At 48.4% G+C, this 18709-nt stretch overlaps 2 protein-coding genes across 4 annotated transcripts in view; one reads left to right on the top strand and one right to left on the bottom strand.

Moving 5' to 3' along the window:
• The window catches only part of LOC149351761 (uncharacterized), a 262827-nt gene that overhangs the window by 21823 nt on the left and 222295 nt on the right, over positions 1-18709 (bottom strand). For all 3 annotated transcript variants that reach the window (XM_089581094.1, XM_089581095.1, XM_089581097.1), the window contains exon 3: positions 1819-1968. In XM_089581094.1, coding sequence (XP_089437220.1) covers positions 1819-1968 — 150 coding nt within the window. The remainder of the gene's footprint in view (positions 1-1818; positions 1969-18709) is intronic.
• On the top strand, positions 2449-3648 carry LOC149351763 (putative peptidyl-tRNA hydrolase PTRHD1). Its single transcript, XM_089581100.1, has one exon. The coding sequence runs from the start codon at positions 2503-2505 to the stop codon at positions 2881-2883; it is 381 nt and encodes a 126-aa protein (XP_089437226.1). The 5' UTR covers positions 2449-2502; the 3' UTR covers positions 2884-3648.

Below are 18709 nucleotides of genomic sequence, written 5' to 3'. Positions count from 1 at the left end.
GCAGTCGCGCCCATACCTTACATTTTGAACATAAGTCCATTCGGTTCACGAGTTCGTCTGTGCTCGATGTGACCAGCAGCAAGCAGCAGTGCACCTGCCGAAAAAAGATGCTCGGCACAGGAAATTTCTCGCTTCAAGAGGAGGAGCTCATCCCCTTTGTCTCCCCCTTCATTGCAGAGGAGTTTTATTTGTCATGGCCGACTATGCCCTATTGATTTTGTTTACTGAAAATGAACTTGAATGGTTACGACACTAAATTTTCGATATGTTTTTTCTCAGTTGTAATGATACACAAGACACTTCGAATTCGCCCAGATGCAGCAAATAATTACTAAGTGAATTTCTTCTTTCATGCTGTTTAACGCTGCCGCGGTGGCAGGTGGTCGGCTGCTGACCCGAAAGACGCTTGTTCGATCCCAACCACGGCGGTCGATTTTCGATGGAGATGAAATTCTAGAGGCCCATGTACTGTGCAATGTCAGTGCACGTTAACAAACCCCAGGTGGCCGAAATTTCCGGAGCCCTTCACTACAACGTCCCTCATAGCCCGAGTCGCTTAGGGACGTTAAACACCCGTAAACCATAAACCATATCTCATGCTGTTTCCATATTGGTTTCAACAGCCGAAGAGTGGCAGTGATGTAAACGTAGACTTCTGGCGAAGAAGTTGTCATATAATCGCTGCTTGCTCATTTGTTATCATTCCTGTTTTTGGGACAGGATGGCGGAAGAGTTGGGGTGACGATGAGGCAGCGATTATATTGCATTTTTATGTGCCTCACATGACCTAAAGTCAAATTTGCCATCGTAACCACCGTTCGGCTCTCGAAACCAAAAAATCATGAGAGAAGAAATTCAATTATATGTTACTTACCGGGCGCAGGCTAATTACATGTGGTGGTTTATATACACTATATTGTCTTACATACGTTACGTACCATTTCAAACGAGGAGAGACACAAACCAAAATCTCGTGCCTGTACTCCTTTAACCATTTATGACGTAAATCTAATAGAACCTGCTTCCTATATTTGCTTAGGAGTCATGATGTGTTAATTATCATACATGCTGAAATATGTTCAAATCATATTCTGTTGGTCCTAACAGGTTTTCTAAATGTGGCAGATCTTTAACCACGGTGTGCCGTCTGAGCGAACACGGGCTTGTTTGGCGTCGTCGAATTTCCGTTGCCTACTTGTCATATAGGCCTGTTTCACTAACCGACAGCTAGTACACGTCGGTATCAGAGTCGTGATCATTTTCCTGAAGTAAGCCTTTGATTTCCGCATCCATCAGAAACTTGGGCCGCTTTCGAGCGTACATGCTGTAACACAGGCACTTTCCACCCAGGGGAGTTGATTTTCCCACCACGTATTGCACAGCTACACTTACTGCCGCAGTGTTAATCTCCACTGACGACAGCAGTTATATGAATTGGCGTGCTCCGCTCGCCCATAAAAGGCGAGCTGCGTCTATGCGCTCCCCAGCCGCATCGCCAGAACCACGCGTGTGAAGACACGTGCCCCAGTTAAGGGATTACTGCCCCCCCCCCCCCATCCTTTTATTGTGCTTTCGCCTAGCCACTGCTATTTTCGCTGGCGACCAACCACTGAATGCCTGTCAAGTAGACTGGCAGTAATACTACCGGTACCCAACCGTCTCGAGGCTTTTCTGCTTGCTTCTCACATCCGTGCGCACTGCCGGTGTAAGTCACAAAATCAAAAATAGTAGCACTTGTTAGAAAAACAAAATTGTACTTCGTGCATCGACTTCTAGCTCCGCTGTCCGAGTCGGTCCGCGCAGCCGTGATGTACTCACAGACATGGCGTATGTCCGGTGACACAGGGCTAGCAGGAGGCTTGGAGGGTGTGCTGAGGCGCGAATGTGACGGTGATGAGTCGGCCAGCGCCAGAAGTGAGGAGAGCACATCTTCCAGGGTCACGTCCCCCTGGCAGCTGGGGCGCCTGTCTACGAAAGCGGAAGGAAAAGTTTGTCGACGTTCATTATCCTCGCCGAAGGCACAATATAGTGCATTTAACTATTGCTTGCTTATTTGTGCGGTGGTCAAGCAAGCCGCTGATACAGTAATCTAGTGTCAACGTAATGTCACTGCAATTCTTTAATTTTATTTGAACTAACCCAACCGAGCAGTGTGTAGCCAAAGTGATATTGCATAGCACCATGCGTCGACTGCGCTTTGCGTAGAAACGACAACAGCTATAATCGTAATAAAAAAGGCGATGTTCATGGTACTCTAACAGCATAACAAATGACATCCGCATCCATGCTGAGGCGCTATTTTTAGTGTTTGCGCCGCGTGTCAGAACGAGGCATATTGCTGAACTTCAAAGCTGCCGGTGCTCCTAGCTTCACAAGTAGCCTCATAGATGGCGCTGCGGCCGCGTCGATTCGGCATTATTGCATTTGTTTTCGTTCAGTTGATCCGAAACAAGCCGATCCGAGGCCAGCCGCATCCGCAAGCGTTCGCGGAGACAGCTGAGGATGGCGGCGTCAGCGACCAATGCTGGCAAGACAATTGTTCAGTACGTAGTAGTTCGCAGTGATTTGCTTACGGAACTCAACTGGCCAGTCGGTGCCGTCATCGCGCAGGCGTGCCATGCTTGCACTGCGGCGCTGCAACTGTTTGGGGACGACGTGAATACGATCGCCTACACGGAAAACCTGGACAGCATGCACAAGGTGGTACTGGCAGCTCCGACGGAGCCCAAGCTGCTCGCCCTGTGTCAGGCGCTGCGAGATGCCAACATAGACTACAAGCTCTGGATTGAGCAGCCGGAGAACATCCCCACTTGTGTTGCGACCAAGCCGTACCCCAAGGCCGACGTTCAGACTTTCTTCAGGGGCTTCAAGCTTTTCAAGTAGGCGCGGGTGTACTACTACCTGCACATGGCAACACTCCTGACAAATCACCCACCAGCAGCCGGCTGAGCGTGCACAGAACCTGTGATATGACGAGTAAAACCTGTTGTATACCTTTCAGTGAAGTGGACAGTCTTCTGTATTCAGCGGTACATGATCAATTTTAAAAGCGTTCGCTTTTACTCGTGTGTACCCCGTCCTCTGCGCGGCATTTTGCTGTATCAGTGTTGGGCGCACGGAACTTCGTCAGTGTTTGGAGTGCTTCATTGGGCACGTGGCGTACACGCTAGCAGTACCCGTAAGAACCTTAGAGACAAACTGCGGCTACGACGGTGTTTGTGATGGTGTCTCAGTAGCAACTCTCACGAGGCTCTAGATTCGGGATGGTTGCTATTGATGAAAAATAAGTCTGCTATTTTTTTTTTTTTTTAGTTTGATGCTTCGGCAGCTCCTAAACCTATGAAATGAGCTTCTTTTTCGAAATGAGCCAAACCCACCTAAACAAGAACTGAAAATAAAAACGTAATAGTTTTTTATCGGCGTAAACGTGGCGCTATCAAAGCTTTTATATGATATGTTTTACATGTAAGTTAGGGATCCTCTACACCACCATTTACTGGAAAATTATCCAAATAGTCATTGTCAGCATGTGAACTTTGGATTTGGCCCTTCTCGAAGTGAAAGTTGTATTTGAACCAGTTTTGTTCCGAAAACTTTCTTTCTACAAAAGTAATTCAAACTGGTAATGAAATAAATGCTTAAAAATGATTGTGCTGAAAACTCAGCAGAAAAACAACATTCATTGTGTGCAGTCGGGGGCACTGCTGTGCTTCAGCAACGCAGGCAAGTAAATAGCAGGCTTCTGTCACAAGCGCTGATGTGACAGCCACCTTATGTTCCCACTTTGGCAGTGGAAAAGTAAACTAGCTAGGATATATGGGATTGAGAATTTATTCTACTTCACTGTAGCATCCTAAATTCATTATTAGTAGCAAAATGGTAGACCCAGACAGGACAACCACTAGTTCTGTCTTTTCATGTCTGTGTCTGCCATTTCGCTAGTAATAATGAATTTAGGAAGCTAATACCAACTAACCCAACTAAGAACTTCAATGTCCGAAGTAGCAGAGGCGGCGCATACTTGCTTCTTTGGCGACAGGGCTAATGATCCTTTCAGTATTGCCGCCGCTGTGGCTCAATGTTTATGGTGCTCGGCCATGGCAGTCGCATTTCGATGGAGATGAAATGCTAGCGGCCTGTGCGATTTAAGGCATCTAACATAGCCTGAGTCGCTTTGGGATGTTGAACACCATTAACAAACGTTATTGTCGCCTTTTGGGTTCAGTTCTTCCTCCGATCTCTTCATATATGTACTACACAGTCAATTGTAAAGTAGCGCTGGAGAAGGAATGAATGAAGCCACCCTGTAAATGCCACTATACTTTAAAGAGTCCAAGCTAAGAAACTCAAGCAGGCAAAGACTAGGACAAAGACTCTCATGAGTGGATTTGGCTCATTTTTATCCGTTCGTTAGTAGGATCTGGCTAATTTTTTAATTTCAAATAAGATTTTCACGCATGTTTTCCAGGCATTATGGAGCAAATTTCATTATCTGGTTTTTCTGAAAAGTTGCTTGCCACTGCTTCACTGCATTTAACTAAAAGTGCTGATGTAGCATACAGCGTAAGATCCCGCAAAATTATTGTGTTTAGCATACTTAGGCATGCGTATGTTGTTCTAAAACTGTTAATACGAAGAGGGATAAATGGCTTTTGGAAGACAGCATGGTGGAGCCATCTATTGAATAATGCAACAAGGGCTCATCATCATGATGAAGAGGAGAACCAGTCAAAAAGGACCAGTCATCATGGTGTCTCTTCTCATCCTAGTCCTTTTTGAATGGTTCTCCTCTTCATCATGTACCAGCTGGCCCAGATTTCCACACTTCTGCAAAGCTCATCAGCAGTCCGTTTCCTCTGATTTGACAGTACCACACATTTCATAAAAGTGACATAACAGCTTCCATGCTTTGGGGAGTTGCAAATGAGGGAAAATTGGGGACTTCATTGCGATTTTCTCAGCAAAGCCTTCAGGTTTTCGAACGTAAAAAGCACTGTAAGAGATCCCGCATAGCATCAGTCTAGCGTAGCTGCTTGTTCGGTTGATATTTCCCTTTGCAGTTTTTTTCAGCGGACATTTTCATATTACCATAAGACACAAGGCTCCTAGATACAGGCTTGGTTTGGACGCAGTCAGAGGAGCTGCCTAATTGTTTTAGCAATGATGTGAGCAGTTCTCTGTTCACTGGGTGCTTGCTTTTAGTTTGTTTGTGCTTTCTCTCTCTCTATATATATATATATATATATATAGAGAGAGAGAGAGAGCAATGATTTATTGGTAGCTGGTTAAATATAAAGGTAAACCACCAAAACATGGAAAACAGCGTTTATTAGATGAGTTGAAAAAGGCCGGTCCTTCAGCCGAAACGTCACCTAGTAGATGCTGCCATGGTTTTCATTTTTTGGCGATTAATGTGCGTGCGTGCGCGCGCGCACAGGCCGACACACACACACTGGGCAGAAAGCAACACGCGCCACGTGAGAAAGCGTATGTGGGCGGACTAGCACAGGTACGGCAAAACAAGGTGCTGTAGTAGCGCATTGATGAAAATGAGGAGGAGCAAAGCATGCCGGTAAGCGGGTGCAGGTTCCACGAACCTACCGAAGCAGTCAGCTCGGAAAGTGGGCGGCTACTTGGGATGGGCGTGTGCCCGCCAGGCTAAAGGGCACCCGGCCACTGGCGCCGCCGCGGGGTCAGGGTGCGCCGCCGCAATCGATACACCGCCAGACACCGCCTCCGGCGACCCCGGGCGCCGCAGGCAATGCTCCCGCGCCGGTCGCTGGCATTTCGCAGTGTTTTGGTGCGCTGCCCTCTGGACAGCCAGCAGTGGCTGGCTGGTTCGCTGAGCTTGTTCGCTCGGGTTTGTACGTGTCTGTGGCGGCCGCCTCTTACAGGACGTGGTTGAATTAAGAAGCGCTCTTTTTCAGGCCTAAGTTCCGCGTTCTAAGATTTGCTAAACCGCTGATGTTCTATTCCTGGCGCGAAATAACGGCAGCGACGGGACCGGGGATTAGGCTGATTGAACAATGGAAGGCCGCTATGGAAACTCCTTCGAGGCCGTCTGATTTGAACTGTATCAGACTTACCTTAAAGTGCCTAAAAATACGTCCGACGTATACGATCGATTCTAATTAAAGGTACCGTGGACATCGCTGTAAGCTCATGGCTTTAGTCGCGTCCAATGTGTGCGCGTCAAGCTATTTGCTGCGCACTCCCCCCCCCCCCCCCCCCCCCCCCCCCCCCCCAAACCTGTAAGTTCCACGACCGAATTCGCGACTTTCAAGGAGTTACAAGCTACCATGCAAAAGTAATACGGACAGATAGTAAGCGGAGGCCTCTACCCGCACCACTACTTATTTACGGGTGAGCAGTACGGTCAAGGGAAGTTCGCCCAGTTTAACATCTGCGACTGTCGACTCATTCTTACGTCAGGCGAGGCGTTTGCGTGCTCCTGCTGTGCTGTTCTTTTTTACTTTTTTATTTATGCAAGTACCTGCAGCGCCCAGGGGCATTATAGAAGGGGGGACAATAACAGTAAACATATACCTAAAAAACCACGGGCATGCACGCAAAATCCGCGATCATAAATGCGCACGCTTATTTGCTCCCAGATGCCGTGAATCACATCCTAGCATTCCCAGTAAAGACACGGGCCAGTGCCTGCGCGCCCGGTCGCAAGCTGTGAGGACCGCCGACCATCCGTCATTCTCCCAAAAAAAGTGGCGGTGAAAGTTGCAAAGACGGACTAATCTCATGAATTTTTTGTTTCGGTCATCTTGCAAATATAAACTGCAGTAGAGCACTTTGTCCTAGAAGCTTTGCCCTAAAGTGATCACTTTAAAATTGGCACCCTCTACGCTAGCGGAGATGTGCATTTATTTGGTGCATTCGCTCTCCGGCACAAAGAACAAAAACAGGTAGCCGAAATTTGGTGTCTATACTCCTTTAATCCGGCAAACTTCGCTAATACGTCTCCGCTTTGCTAAAGCCTAAAACTTCTAAAACTCTTCAGTGACAAATCGGCAGTACCTGTCGGCAGCCTTATGGAGAAACCCTATCTGGTAATACTAATGGTCATTCATTCACTTCTACGGTGTTACCTGTGGAACAGACGTTTAGGATTCATCGCCCCCCTTTGGAAGTTATGTACTGTACTCTGCAACGGGCATTCGATTGGCTATCTGTGCGATGCACTTCCAGATGCGGAGTTGGGTAACCGAGGGGCGAGGCCGGTGGCATGGCCCAGCTCGTCGCTAGACCTTTCGCGCAAACTATAGCGCCAACGTTCGCGTACTACATGGAGTTCAAACATCCGCGGGTTCAAGCTTGGCGCGAGCCGAAAATTCCCGATCTGCCGCTGCCACACGTACACTTGCCATCAAAAGTTTGTGGAAGGCGACTTCCGCGATTAATCCAAAGACCATTGCTTGAGACTCGACGGTTTGCACTGTTAATTTGTATAATCAGAATTAAATTGCCTATATATATTGTAGGCTGTGCGCAAGGACGGCGGTGAAAAAATTCAGGGGGGGGGGGGGGGGGGGGCTTTGTTGACCTAAAGCGCGGAGAGGCGAAAGCCTTAAGCGCGGTGTTGCTGCTAGTGTCACTGATGTGTGGTTACGATGTTAAGCTTTGCCTCTTTGTGGAACGCGATAGCGTCTTGCAACGCTGCCAGGGAGGCCGCAGAACGCAATCACCCGTTGGGCTCTACGTCTGGTTGGTTTATGGTTTATGAGGTTTAACGTCCCAAAGCGACTAAGGCTATGAGAGACGCCGTAGTGGAGGGCTCCGGAAATTTCGACCACCTGGGGTTCTTTAACGTGCACTGACATCGCACAGTACACGGGCCTCTAGAATTTCTCCTCCAAAGAAATTCCAGCCGCCGCGGCCGGGATCGAACCCGCGTCTTTTGGGTCAGCAGCCGAGCGCCATAGGGGACCGCAGCTTCGCAGGGGGGCGCTGCGGACGCCACTGAAAAGCGCCCTCTCCAGCCGACTCCGCACTATTGTCCGGGCAAACCGGTCTCCCTCCCATTGAGTAGCTGTGCGAGCAGCGCGCTTTCTCCTGAAAAAAAGCCAGTTCTGCACGTACTTTGCACGTGTTGGCCAGCCTGCAAATCTCTTTGTGCAGTCGCGAGCTTTTTCCCTCGTGCTTGAACGCTGACGAGCTTCAGAGGATTAGCAAAATGTACAGGGGCGCTAGAAAAAAATGCGGACTGCACGGCGCCCACGCGCTGCGCAGTCGGAATTTATCTTCAATGCGTTTTTATCTCGGTAGTAACAAAAAGACGCTAGAGTGGTACATTATTGTATCACGGATGTCTCCAGCGTATTTGTGTTGCGAGCCAAGTATAAGCGTGACGAAAATAAATTCCAACAGCGGAGCGCCTAGGCACTGCGCTGTTGGCATTTCTTTCTGTCGCGGCAGTACGCTCTCAGATAGTTGACAGTGAATTTTTTTTTTCGCTGCGCAAACTTGAAAAATGAACTGCTAGTGGATCAGGCCCACTACGTGAAGCAGATTGTTGACGAAAAAGCAGGTACCGTAACGGCGAAATGTGTATCGCAAGTAAATGACGAGGTCATTTAAGACGTGGAATTCGAGGTAAATACCATTTTTTTTTGGCGCAGCCATCTTCGCAAGATGCTTAATTTCGTTGGGTGGCTGAGCAGTTAGATGCATGCAGGTTTGTTGGCCAAATAATAAGGATTTTGTTACGTGTTTCGCAGAAAAATAATGGAAATAATTTTTATTTTAACTTAAAATAAAGTGGCCTTAAGGCGACACGCGAGGCTGAGGAGAAAAACGAAAACACTCACGAAATGCGCCTACCAGCTTCTTGCTATATACGGCAAAGAGAAAAAATGCTCTAGTTTGGTCAATCGCTACAACGGAGATAAGCGGTTGGTATATTTATTTTAATGCCGATTACAGCACACGCGCATCCCCAATTTATTTGCAGAGCCATCGCTCATATGCAAACGCTCATTCATGTGCAAGCAAACATTTTGATTATTTTGTTTTTAGAAATTTTTTACATGTAAAGCAACTTCGAAAATTGAGCCAGGCGTCACAAGTCGGAACATTGAGGCGATCACTGACCTTGCCTCACACGCGTCTGCATAATGCCGCTAGCTGTTGTCAGTCTCCAAAATAAAAAATGGCAAAAGAAATGAGTTTCGTTAGCGCGAGCTTTACTAAACACTGCATGCTTAGTGAATTACAGCAAAAACTGCTCAGAAATAATATTACGCGTGCAACATGCCAAACGTGTTAAGCAACAGGCAAAAGCTTACTTCACCCTGCCCATAGCAGTTATCGAGGCCTGCCGTTTCTCGTTCTCATCCATTTCGTACACCGGACAAAAACACTTTTTAATAGGAAAAAGTGTATGAACGCATTTTTTTTTCATATACTGGAAGATTTCACTATAGCAATCTCCCATCGATAGGCTTGCATTTTTTTTTCGTTTTAACGTTTTTCCTATCGTCAACTGCTCAATACGAGCGATGAAAAATATTTAAGATTTTGCTGCATATAGAAAGGGTGGACCATTACCTTCAATATTTCCGTTACTGTACGTTACAATTTTCCAATATTAATTTTTTTTCCCCCAAGAATGTAGGACATCTCCAGGAAATCTGTAGAATTCCACCGGCAGTCCTTGGCCGTCGATGTTCAGAGAACTATTGTGACAGCCCCAGACACAACAAGTTTCTACACTCTTCGAACGTCGCGGAATTCACAGCGAGCGGCAACAACACTTTTGTGCGCCCGCGAGCAGGACGGCGCGTGCTTACAATGAAAGAGAGAGTGCCAGCTGCGCGAGCAGCACGCGCATACCAGTCGACAGGCTGCTGGCTCAATGCGCTCCGCTCGCGACGTGCCCGGACGGAAACGCCAAAATGACCGGCAGGGGAGAAGTGGCGCTGGTGCAGTGGAAGCAAACTTCAGGTGCGCTTCCCTATAGCCACTGAGCCACCGCGGCGGCGGGCTCTACGTCTTGCTTATCGGTAAATTAGTTTTTGAGGAAAGGAAATGTATCTGTCTCGCATATCTCGGTGGACACCTGAATCTCACCTTAAGGGAAGGGAGGAAGATGGGAGTGAACGAAGACACCGTATTCACTAGACGTGCCTTTGTTCATTCCAAACCATCGAGCTGGCATGGCGGAGTGGTTACCGTGCTCGTCTCGCACTCCGGAGACCCTGGTTCGATTCCGAACTCGATCAAATTCCTTCTCGGTTTTGTATATTTATCTGGTCGGACTAGGAAGGTTAATTAGGCTAATTGGTTAATTAAGAAATGAACTAAACTCAGTCACACTCACGTGGAGCATCACTATACGATCCCTTTAATTGGTTGCATGGTTACCAGCCAAAGTACAATTGGCCCCGTTTGAAATTCGTGCTCTGTGACGTGACGACCATTTCGACCAATTGAAAAGCGTGACATTTGGTTTGGTTTGGTTTATGGGGTTTAACGTCCCAAAGCAACTAAGGCTATGAGAGACGCCGTAGTGGAGGGCTCCGGAAATTTCGACCACCTGGGGTTCTTTAACGTGCACTGACATCGTGCATTTTCTGTCGACAACTTCTGCTTACAACGATGAGGCATTAAAGCCTTCCGCCTTAATAATTATATTCTTTTTAAGGCGGAAGCCTTTAATGCCTCATCGTTGTAAAGGGATCTTATAGTGGTGCTCCAAGTAAGAGGGACTGAGTTTAGTTAATTGCTTAATTAACCAATTAGCCTAATTAACATTTCTAGTCCGACCAGATAAATATACAAAACCAAGAAGGAAATTGGTCGAGTTTTGGAATCGAACCAGGTCTCCGGAGTGCGAGACCAGAACGCTAACCTCTCCGCCATGCCAGCTCGATGGTTTGGAATGAACAAAGGCGCGTCTAGTGAATATGGCGTCTTCGTTTACTCCCATCTTCCTCCCTTCCTTTACGGCGATGTTCAGCTGTCCACCGAAATATGTGAGACAGATACATTTCCTTTCCTCAAAAACCAATTTACCGACGAGCAAGGCGTAGAGCCGAACGGCCGATGGCGTTCTGTGGACTCCCTGGCAGCGTTGCAAGATGCTGTCGCGTTCCAGTCTTAGAGGCAGCAACATCGCATTTAAGGCTTTCGCCTCACCGCACTTTAGGTCAACAAAGTGCCCCTCTGATTTTTTTTTGCTAACACTCTGTCTCATAAACTTTTTATTGCGGGCCTACACTGGAGCATCGCTGCAACAGGGAAGGGAGCGGCTCGCCGCGAGGAAACAAGCCCTCCAAGTTCACGAAGCTGGCTTCGGCACAGGGCAGCGGTGCTCATGCATGGACCTCATATTTGCATGGAAATAATAAGGAGCAACTTTGCAATTCGCGCCCTGTAAGCCCACGACGTGCGGCAAACGGTACAACCGGAATACATATGTGCGTAGCAGAGCACACGGTCGCTGCTGGCGCATTCGAAGTACGCGCACCGAACGCTAGTCGCCTTATTTCGGGCAGTAGGTAAACATTTCTGGACCAAGTACATAACTCACTCTGCATAGGGAGGGAATTTGGGAGATAAAGACAGAAGGAGAGCAGTGTGGAAGAGGTAAAAAAAAAACGAGATAAAATGCGGCCATGAAATGGGTACTAAAGGCGCAATGGCGAGTATTGATGTAACCTATGGAATGATGGAGTGCATAGTCCGACAAATGGGCTGACGAAGTTCACTGCATGAAGAATGAATGATGGTAACGTGCAAGTGAATTTGAAGCTTATCGAGATGTCCAATGTCCTTTAAATATGTAAATAGAAAGTTCATTGCTAAGGGACCTAAAACTTCGTCCATTGTTAGGGGCACTGGGCAGAGCTTCTGCATGCAATGTTCATAGTACGCACGCTCGTTAGCATACACAGGGCACTCAAGCAAGATATGTTCCACAGTTTCTATCGAGGCACAGTTGTCACAATGCGGACTGTACATTTGTCCAAAACGGTATCGCAGGCCGTTTGTATATGCAGCATTCAGACGAGGCCAGATCGTGTTCTAAAATCAATGACATAGGCTCGTTTACTGTAGACATTATAAATGTAAATCTAAGGGCTTTTTTTTTTTTTTTGCACGTTCTCAATATAATTTATGTCGGTGTTTGTGTGGAGATTCCACACATCAGCAACATATTCGAGCAATGGCCTAGCGAGCGTCGTGTCGGCAACAGGAGCAGCCATATATCCTCCTTACTACGCCCAGATATTTAAATTTGTCAACCCGCTTAATTTCTGCATTATTGATTTTATACGCGCAGGTGCGACCATATGTAAACGGATCCGAGCACGCTTTTTCGTTCCAAGTGCAATCGCGCCTTCCCTGCCGGAAATAAAGAAACACTGTTTATCCATGATGAAACGCACCAGCGTCCATTGCCACCATGCACATACCATCCCTGGCACTTTCAGTTAGGCAACGCGTGAAAATTATTAGAAGCCAATAGCGTACCCCGTTTACTTTTGTCCGCACCTGTACAAACTAACGGTGTTTTCTTTCTTTTTATCATAATGCATTTGCGTGCATTTTGTGGCTTTTAAGCTCATACGCCAAGACTGACACCAATTATTAACTGCAGGAAGGCAATCATTTAAAACAGTCTGATCACGTAATGATTGAATGTTATGATTCACAATGCATCCATCAGCAAAAAAAAGGGGGTGCGTCGTACCGGGAAATCAGAGGTCAAGTCAAGTCATCTAAATGAACAAAAAAAAAAGGGTTCCAAGAACCTATAACCTAGCGGTCCACCTGAAAATACGGGAGCAGGTGCAGAAACCGAGTTTCCGATACAAACATACTGTGTTCGATTAGATAAACGCGAATGAAGCCAGCGGAAAATTAGTTCATTTTTTAGTAAACTTTTTAGCGCAGGTTTTAGTCTTGCGACCAACTCGACCAAACGCCGTCTGAACATTGAGCAAAAGCCTATATTTGCCCACCCCGGTCCAGCGCTGCCATGACCTCATTGGTAATGTGTAGCAGCTGTGTAACTGTGGGTAGACCACGTTGAAACCCATGCTGTTTTTCAGAAAAGAAAGTTCAGTTCCAAGTTATTTGGCTTCATCGCCTTATTGGCGGTGCACAGGCGCGAAACAGGACTGTAATTGCATGGTTTAATCGGGTTAAGGGAGTTTAATGTCCCAAAGTGACTCATGCTGAGGGACGTCGTAGTGAAGGGCTCCGGATAATTTCGACCACCTGGGGTTCTCTAACGTGCACTGATATCGGACAGCACGCTGGCCTCTAGCATTTCGCCTCCATCGAAATGCGACCGCCGCGGCTGGGATCGAACCCGCTTCTTTCGGGTCAGCAGCCGAGCACCATCACCACTGCACCACCGCGGCGGCTGTGATCCGTTATTAGTAATAATTAGTTTATCTTAGGGCTTATGCATGATAATTACATTTGCTGTTTTCAGGTCGTTAGGAAGGGTGCCTTGTTTTAGACAATCCTTAAATGTTACGAACAGATATTTCGTGCACCACTCCACGTACCCAAAAAGAAAGTTATCTGGTATGTCATCAGGACCGGCAGATTTCTTCACCTATGTTTAGTAGCGACAAGAGAATGCCTATTCGGTCACGAAGAGGTTCGGAAGCTCGTAGCCAGAGCCTGAAAATTCTGGGCTACGGTCATTAGCGCGTAAAAATACCGAAGCAAAATACTCGTTGAACGCTTCCGCAATATTCTGGCTATCACTAGACTCGGAGCTTTCAGTCTAACTTTGATGAGCGGGTGTTTTCATTTTGTTATATGCACCCGAAACTCTCTTGGATCGTTATCAAAAAAGTGGCGCAGCTTAAAAAAAAGAAAAAAAAATGACACTTGGATTGTTTGTGTTTTTTTTTTTTTTTTGTCCCGAATTGGGTACGCGACTGCAGCAGATAACGACCGAGTGATCCAAGGTTTGTGGCGAGCTAATTTCTCGCACTTTCTGGGAGTGTACCCCTGAATGAATGCTTGCACTGCATGTTTAAAATGCAGCCACAAACCATTAACGCTGAAAACGCCCTGCCTTGATTTTTGAAGGAAAGCGTGGGAACCTTGGTTTGGTTTGGCTTATGGGGTTTAACGTCCCAAAGCGACTCAGGCTATGAGAGACGCCGTAGTGAGGGGCTCTGGAATTTCCGACCACATGGGGTTCTTTAACGTGCACTGACATCGCACAGTAGACGGGCCTCTAGAATTTCGCCTCCACCGAAATTCGACCGCCGCGGCCGGGATCGAACCCGCGTCATTCGGGTCAGCAGTTGAGCACCATAACCACTGAGCCACCGCGGCGGCGCGTGAGAATCTTGTTCCAAGTAGACGAGTATACACTTTCATCTGCAGCGCGTATACTCGTCTACTTGGAACAAGATTCCCACGCGCCGCCGCGGTGGCTCAGTCGTTATGGCGCTCGGCTGCTGACCCGAAAGACGCGGGTTCGATCCCGGCCGCGGCGGTCGAATTTCTATGGAGGCGAAATTCTAGAGGCCCGTCTACTGTGCGATGTCAGTGCACGTTAAAGAACCCCAGGTCCACCGCGGCGGCGCGTGGGAATCTTGTTCCAAGTAGACGAGTATACACTTTCATCTGCCACCGACCTGAAAAGCGTCGGATTTTGAAAAAGAGGTTCGGATGCGTCCGGCGTAGCTTTAGCCGCGGCCTACATCAGATCATAATATGATGTGGTGTGTCGGTGCGATAGCGCTGCACTCTGGGTTGACATGTTCACCCTCATTTTACTTCGTGCCCTTCGTTTTTAGTGCGAAACGCACTGCGTCACCAGCAGAGCTGAAAAACTCGAGGTATGAGTGAAGCCTCAACCTTTGACGGAGCTCCAGCTGCGGATGTCTTGCGCAGCTGCTCCGTCAACACGCGCAGAACCACCCCACACTACCTGCGCGCAGCTGCCGATATCGGCTGCCGATAAGATCACGCATGCGGTTGCCTATTAGAAGGTGTTGCCTCAAGTGCTTTCGCACGTCCTACTCGCCAACAACGCCAACAACGCCAACACCCAACCATTTTTTCCCCCGTATTTCTCCCAAGCATCGGTTTGTGCCTTCAAACCTCCCCTTCCTGATCTCCCACTCTCCCGGTCCCTCCGCGGTGCGATCTGCTTCGTAATTTCGCACAGCCGCGCCGCTGTGCCTCCTGAGCTGCTCTACGGTGGCGACGACGCTGCTTCCCGGCTGTCGTGCGATTTCCGGCGTGACGATATCCTCGCTGCGCTCGCGTCCTTTAGCGAAGTTCGTCGAGCGCGTCGAAGCGAGCATGAAGGAGGGCACGTGAGAGAGTGCAGGGGGAGAGCGAAGAAATATCGGAACGGGGGGAATCGTCGCATGCAAAGCGTGGCTTCCATATCGTTTACTCCGCTTCCGCTTCTTGCACGCCGCGCTGAGGTTTTCTCTTTCGCTTCCAGCTCTTCGTTTGCTTACTTTTTTCTCTTGTGCTCTTGCTTTGAGGGCTCCATCCAGTGTGGTCCCTACAGAACCCGCCGGCGCGGTTCCTGCGTACGATTCGCCGATCTTCGGCAGTCGTCGTAGCGACTTTTTTTTTTTTTTGTGCTTCCTCTGTCCGCTCTCCGTTCTGTTCATCCCACTCCCAGAACCTTTTCGCTTCCTGCGATGGCCCGGGAAGCGACGCCTCACCACGTTGCCCCACATAGTAAGTGCAGTACACATCCGCTGAGCTTGCGGTTACACCTCTCCGGCCTATTCGTTGGAAGCTGCTCACGCTCGTAGCAGAGACAACGGTGCAGAGGATAGGACTGTCTCGATTCTTCGTGCATTCTTTGTGTCGCATTTACCGAAGGACTTGCCCTTTTCTTCTTCTTCTTATTTTTTTTTTTTTTTGCGCCACGTCCATTTCGTTATGATCGATGCAGCTCAAGCCCGTGTACATACACCACGCGCTGATAACACACCCGGCCACTTCGGCGAAATCATGCTGATATATGAAAAACTTATGCGTCCTTTCTAGCTCTGGCCCTCCGGGGTTACTCAGTCACCACGGCGTTTGGCTCCCGAGAACGAGATCGAAGGTTCGATCATGGCCGCAGCAACCGCGTTTCGCCAGCATTGAAATGCGCCCAAAGTGTTGCTTTGACACGTAGCAATCAATCAATCAATCAATCAATCAATCAATCAATCAATCAATCAAGCTGTGACCCATGCAACAGATCGCCATTCTTACAGATTTACGCGTCGATTATAAAGATACGGGAGGCGAAGAAATTCACTCCACTAAGACGATGTTACAGCCGTGCCTCATTAACATACACTTTGGTTCACGAACAAAACTGTCTATAATGCGCGTCGTCGGTAGTATGAATTAGTCGTGAAAAAACAAAAATGTAGAGAAAAAAAACCTTATTATTATAAGCTATGCTTCTGTGCATACTGTTGGGCAGTGAAGTGGAAATGAGACAAATTATTGGGAGCTCCAAGCGTATTATTCTTCTAGTCATTATCTTTAAAAGAATGTGGGGCAGTCTGCAGCACCTAACGGTTCATGAAACGCATGATGGGGACTCGTAGAGCGATGACGTACATCCTACTACGACTTTTTTACATCCCACGAATGTATATGTACTCAGTCGGCTATGCTCGTCGACCGGCCACCTTGGCAGTGTAAAGCATAACACCACGACAGACTACGCTGCCACTCGGGCGTTTGCGCTTTCTCGCTGTCTTTCGCTGGTGCCATGCATTCCACTCAAAATACAGAAAAATAAATATCTGGTTGGGGCAGCCGAGGTTCGTTCCCTTTACTGACCATATCAACGGGACAAAAATACATGGACCGGGCCTTAATACTGCCTTAGTGCATTTCAGCCCTGTCCATTGTCCGGACAGCGAATTTCCATACTAACAAGACGTAAATGCATTGAAAAAGTTTGGTCCCCAGAAAGACTGTGCACAATCCCAGTCGTCCTTATTAACGGGGGTTGTACTGACGGGGCACGACTGTGCTGTCAACGCAGTGACGTTGAACCTTTGAATATACAGGAGACAATGAATCCGCGTTGAAGGCATCGTTGATGTTGTGTTATCTTCGAGATAAAATAAGTGCTATCTTCGAGATAACTTCTGACCTGCTCGGTGCATATGTTAATTACACCCTTCTGAAGAAACTCGTGCATTCGATTCCTCTATAACAAGTTTTAACGCATACCCAAAACTGCCTGCTTTCCGACCTCCGGCGGGTAAATTCGTCGTGTTCCGGCCTCCTGGATGCCCACGCGCAGCTGCCGAGAAGAGGGCTTCTTACAGCCTGCTGCGCATATCCACTCATTTTCATTACTCCTACCGACACGTGCGTGTATGTGCACGTATCCCACGCCCAACAGGGCTCGCACATCGAGGATGATTGATCGCCCGGCAACGACGCATATTCGATGGGCTGGAAGTGGCTCGTCGCGCCGCCGCGGTGCGCTCGGGGTAATACGCGCCCGCATCTTCTTAGCAGCGCACCCATGCAGCGGATCTTGCGTGCATGCTCTTTCGTGATCGTTCGCTACTGCGACGATATACTTGAATGCGTTCTCATCGCTTGGCCTTCCAGATGTCCTCGGCGCGTAAGAGTGCTGCGGAAGCAACGCCGTGCGCGGTGATAGACTGGTTTACCGTTCGTTGATGCAGCGGCTCGTTCCGATGAGGGACGGATAGAGAAATGGATTATCGCTGTACCTGCTAACGCGTGTGTGGAATGGCGGCGCTAAAGATTACTTCTTCCAACGTGAGCGGATTTATGCACCATGTTTCGCATGTATCTGTGTGCACCCGCTGTTCAGCAGTGCTTAATAAAGCCGGGCGCGCGCCAACTCATTCGAACGACAGCTTGCTCGGGTAGCAACGTGGGTGCTGTCATTTCAGCTAAGATGAAGGGACCGTTACGTACTGCCTAAGACTCTGAAAGAAAATCACCCCCCCCCCCCCCCCCCCCCCCGCAGACCGACAGCTGATGGTCGATGCCGACTTGCCTGGACTGTGCAAGGACTGGTACTCTCGGAGCGCGCTTCCCTTTCTGAACGGAACGAGGCTGCAAGCCATCGGACACGAGTGCGGCCTTGAGACTAAGACGACAAAACGGGAGCGGCGGGTGGAGCAGGTGACCGTGGGAACGTGCTACCAAATCGCGCGACGCTTCCACATCATGCGTCAGATGGTTCCGTTATAGTCCCTAGCTAGTGCTCGTTGGTACTTTTTTCTGCTTTTTTGTTTACTTCTGACACTGCGCCTTGGAAGGCGTCTTCACCGCGCCTGGGACGCAGAGGAGACGAAAACATGAATAATTTCTCTATGACCTTGCAGTCCAAGGGAAAAGCGTTCATTTCGCTGAAACAAAGAAGTAAGGAATGAAATGTAGAAAAAAAAAAGAGAGGCTGCATGCTGATACTGCTGGCTGTTCGTGTCAAAGCAGGCGCGGCAACGCGGGTGAGAGAGCGACGAAGGATACATATTTCAGGTGCTTTGGGGCCGACCAGCTGCTCGGCGCATCGCGCTGCCGGATTTTACGAGCGCGAGTGCCTGGTTCCCTTCCACACGACAGCGTCGGAAAGGCTGCACGTATACGTGGTGAAGCGCCAGCCGGAAGGCCGGGATGCCGCGAAAAGAAGCAAAGGAAAAAATGCACCGCATACGCTCTTCTGCCAAGGCGTGTCACAGTAAATGGGAAAGGTATA

Source organism: Amblyomma mixtum, chromosome 3 (assembly GCF_055824585.1).
Source record: "Amblyomma mixtum isolate Tamu chromosome 3, ASM5582458v1, whole genome shotgun sequence".
In the NCBI taxonomy this organism is placed as follows: Eukaryota; Metazoa; Arthropoda; class Arachnida; order Ixodida; family Ixodidae; genus Amblyomma; species Amblyomma mixtum.
Note: the sequence above shows the minus strand (reverse complement) of the source record. Positions and strands in the feature narration are given on the sequence as shown.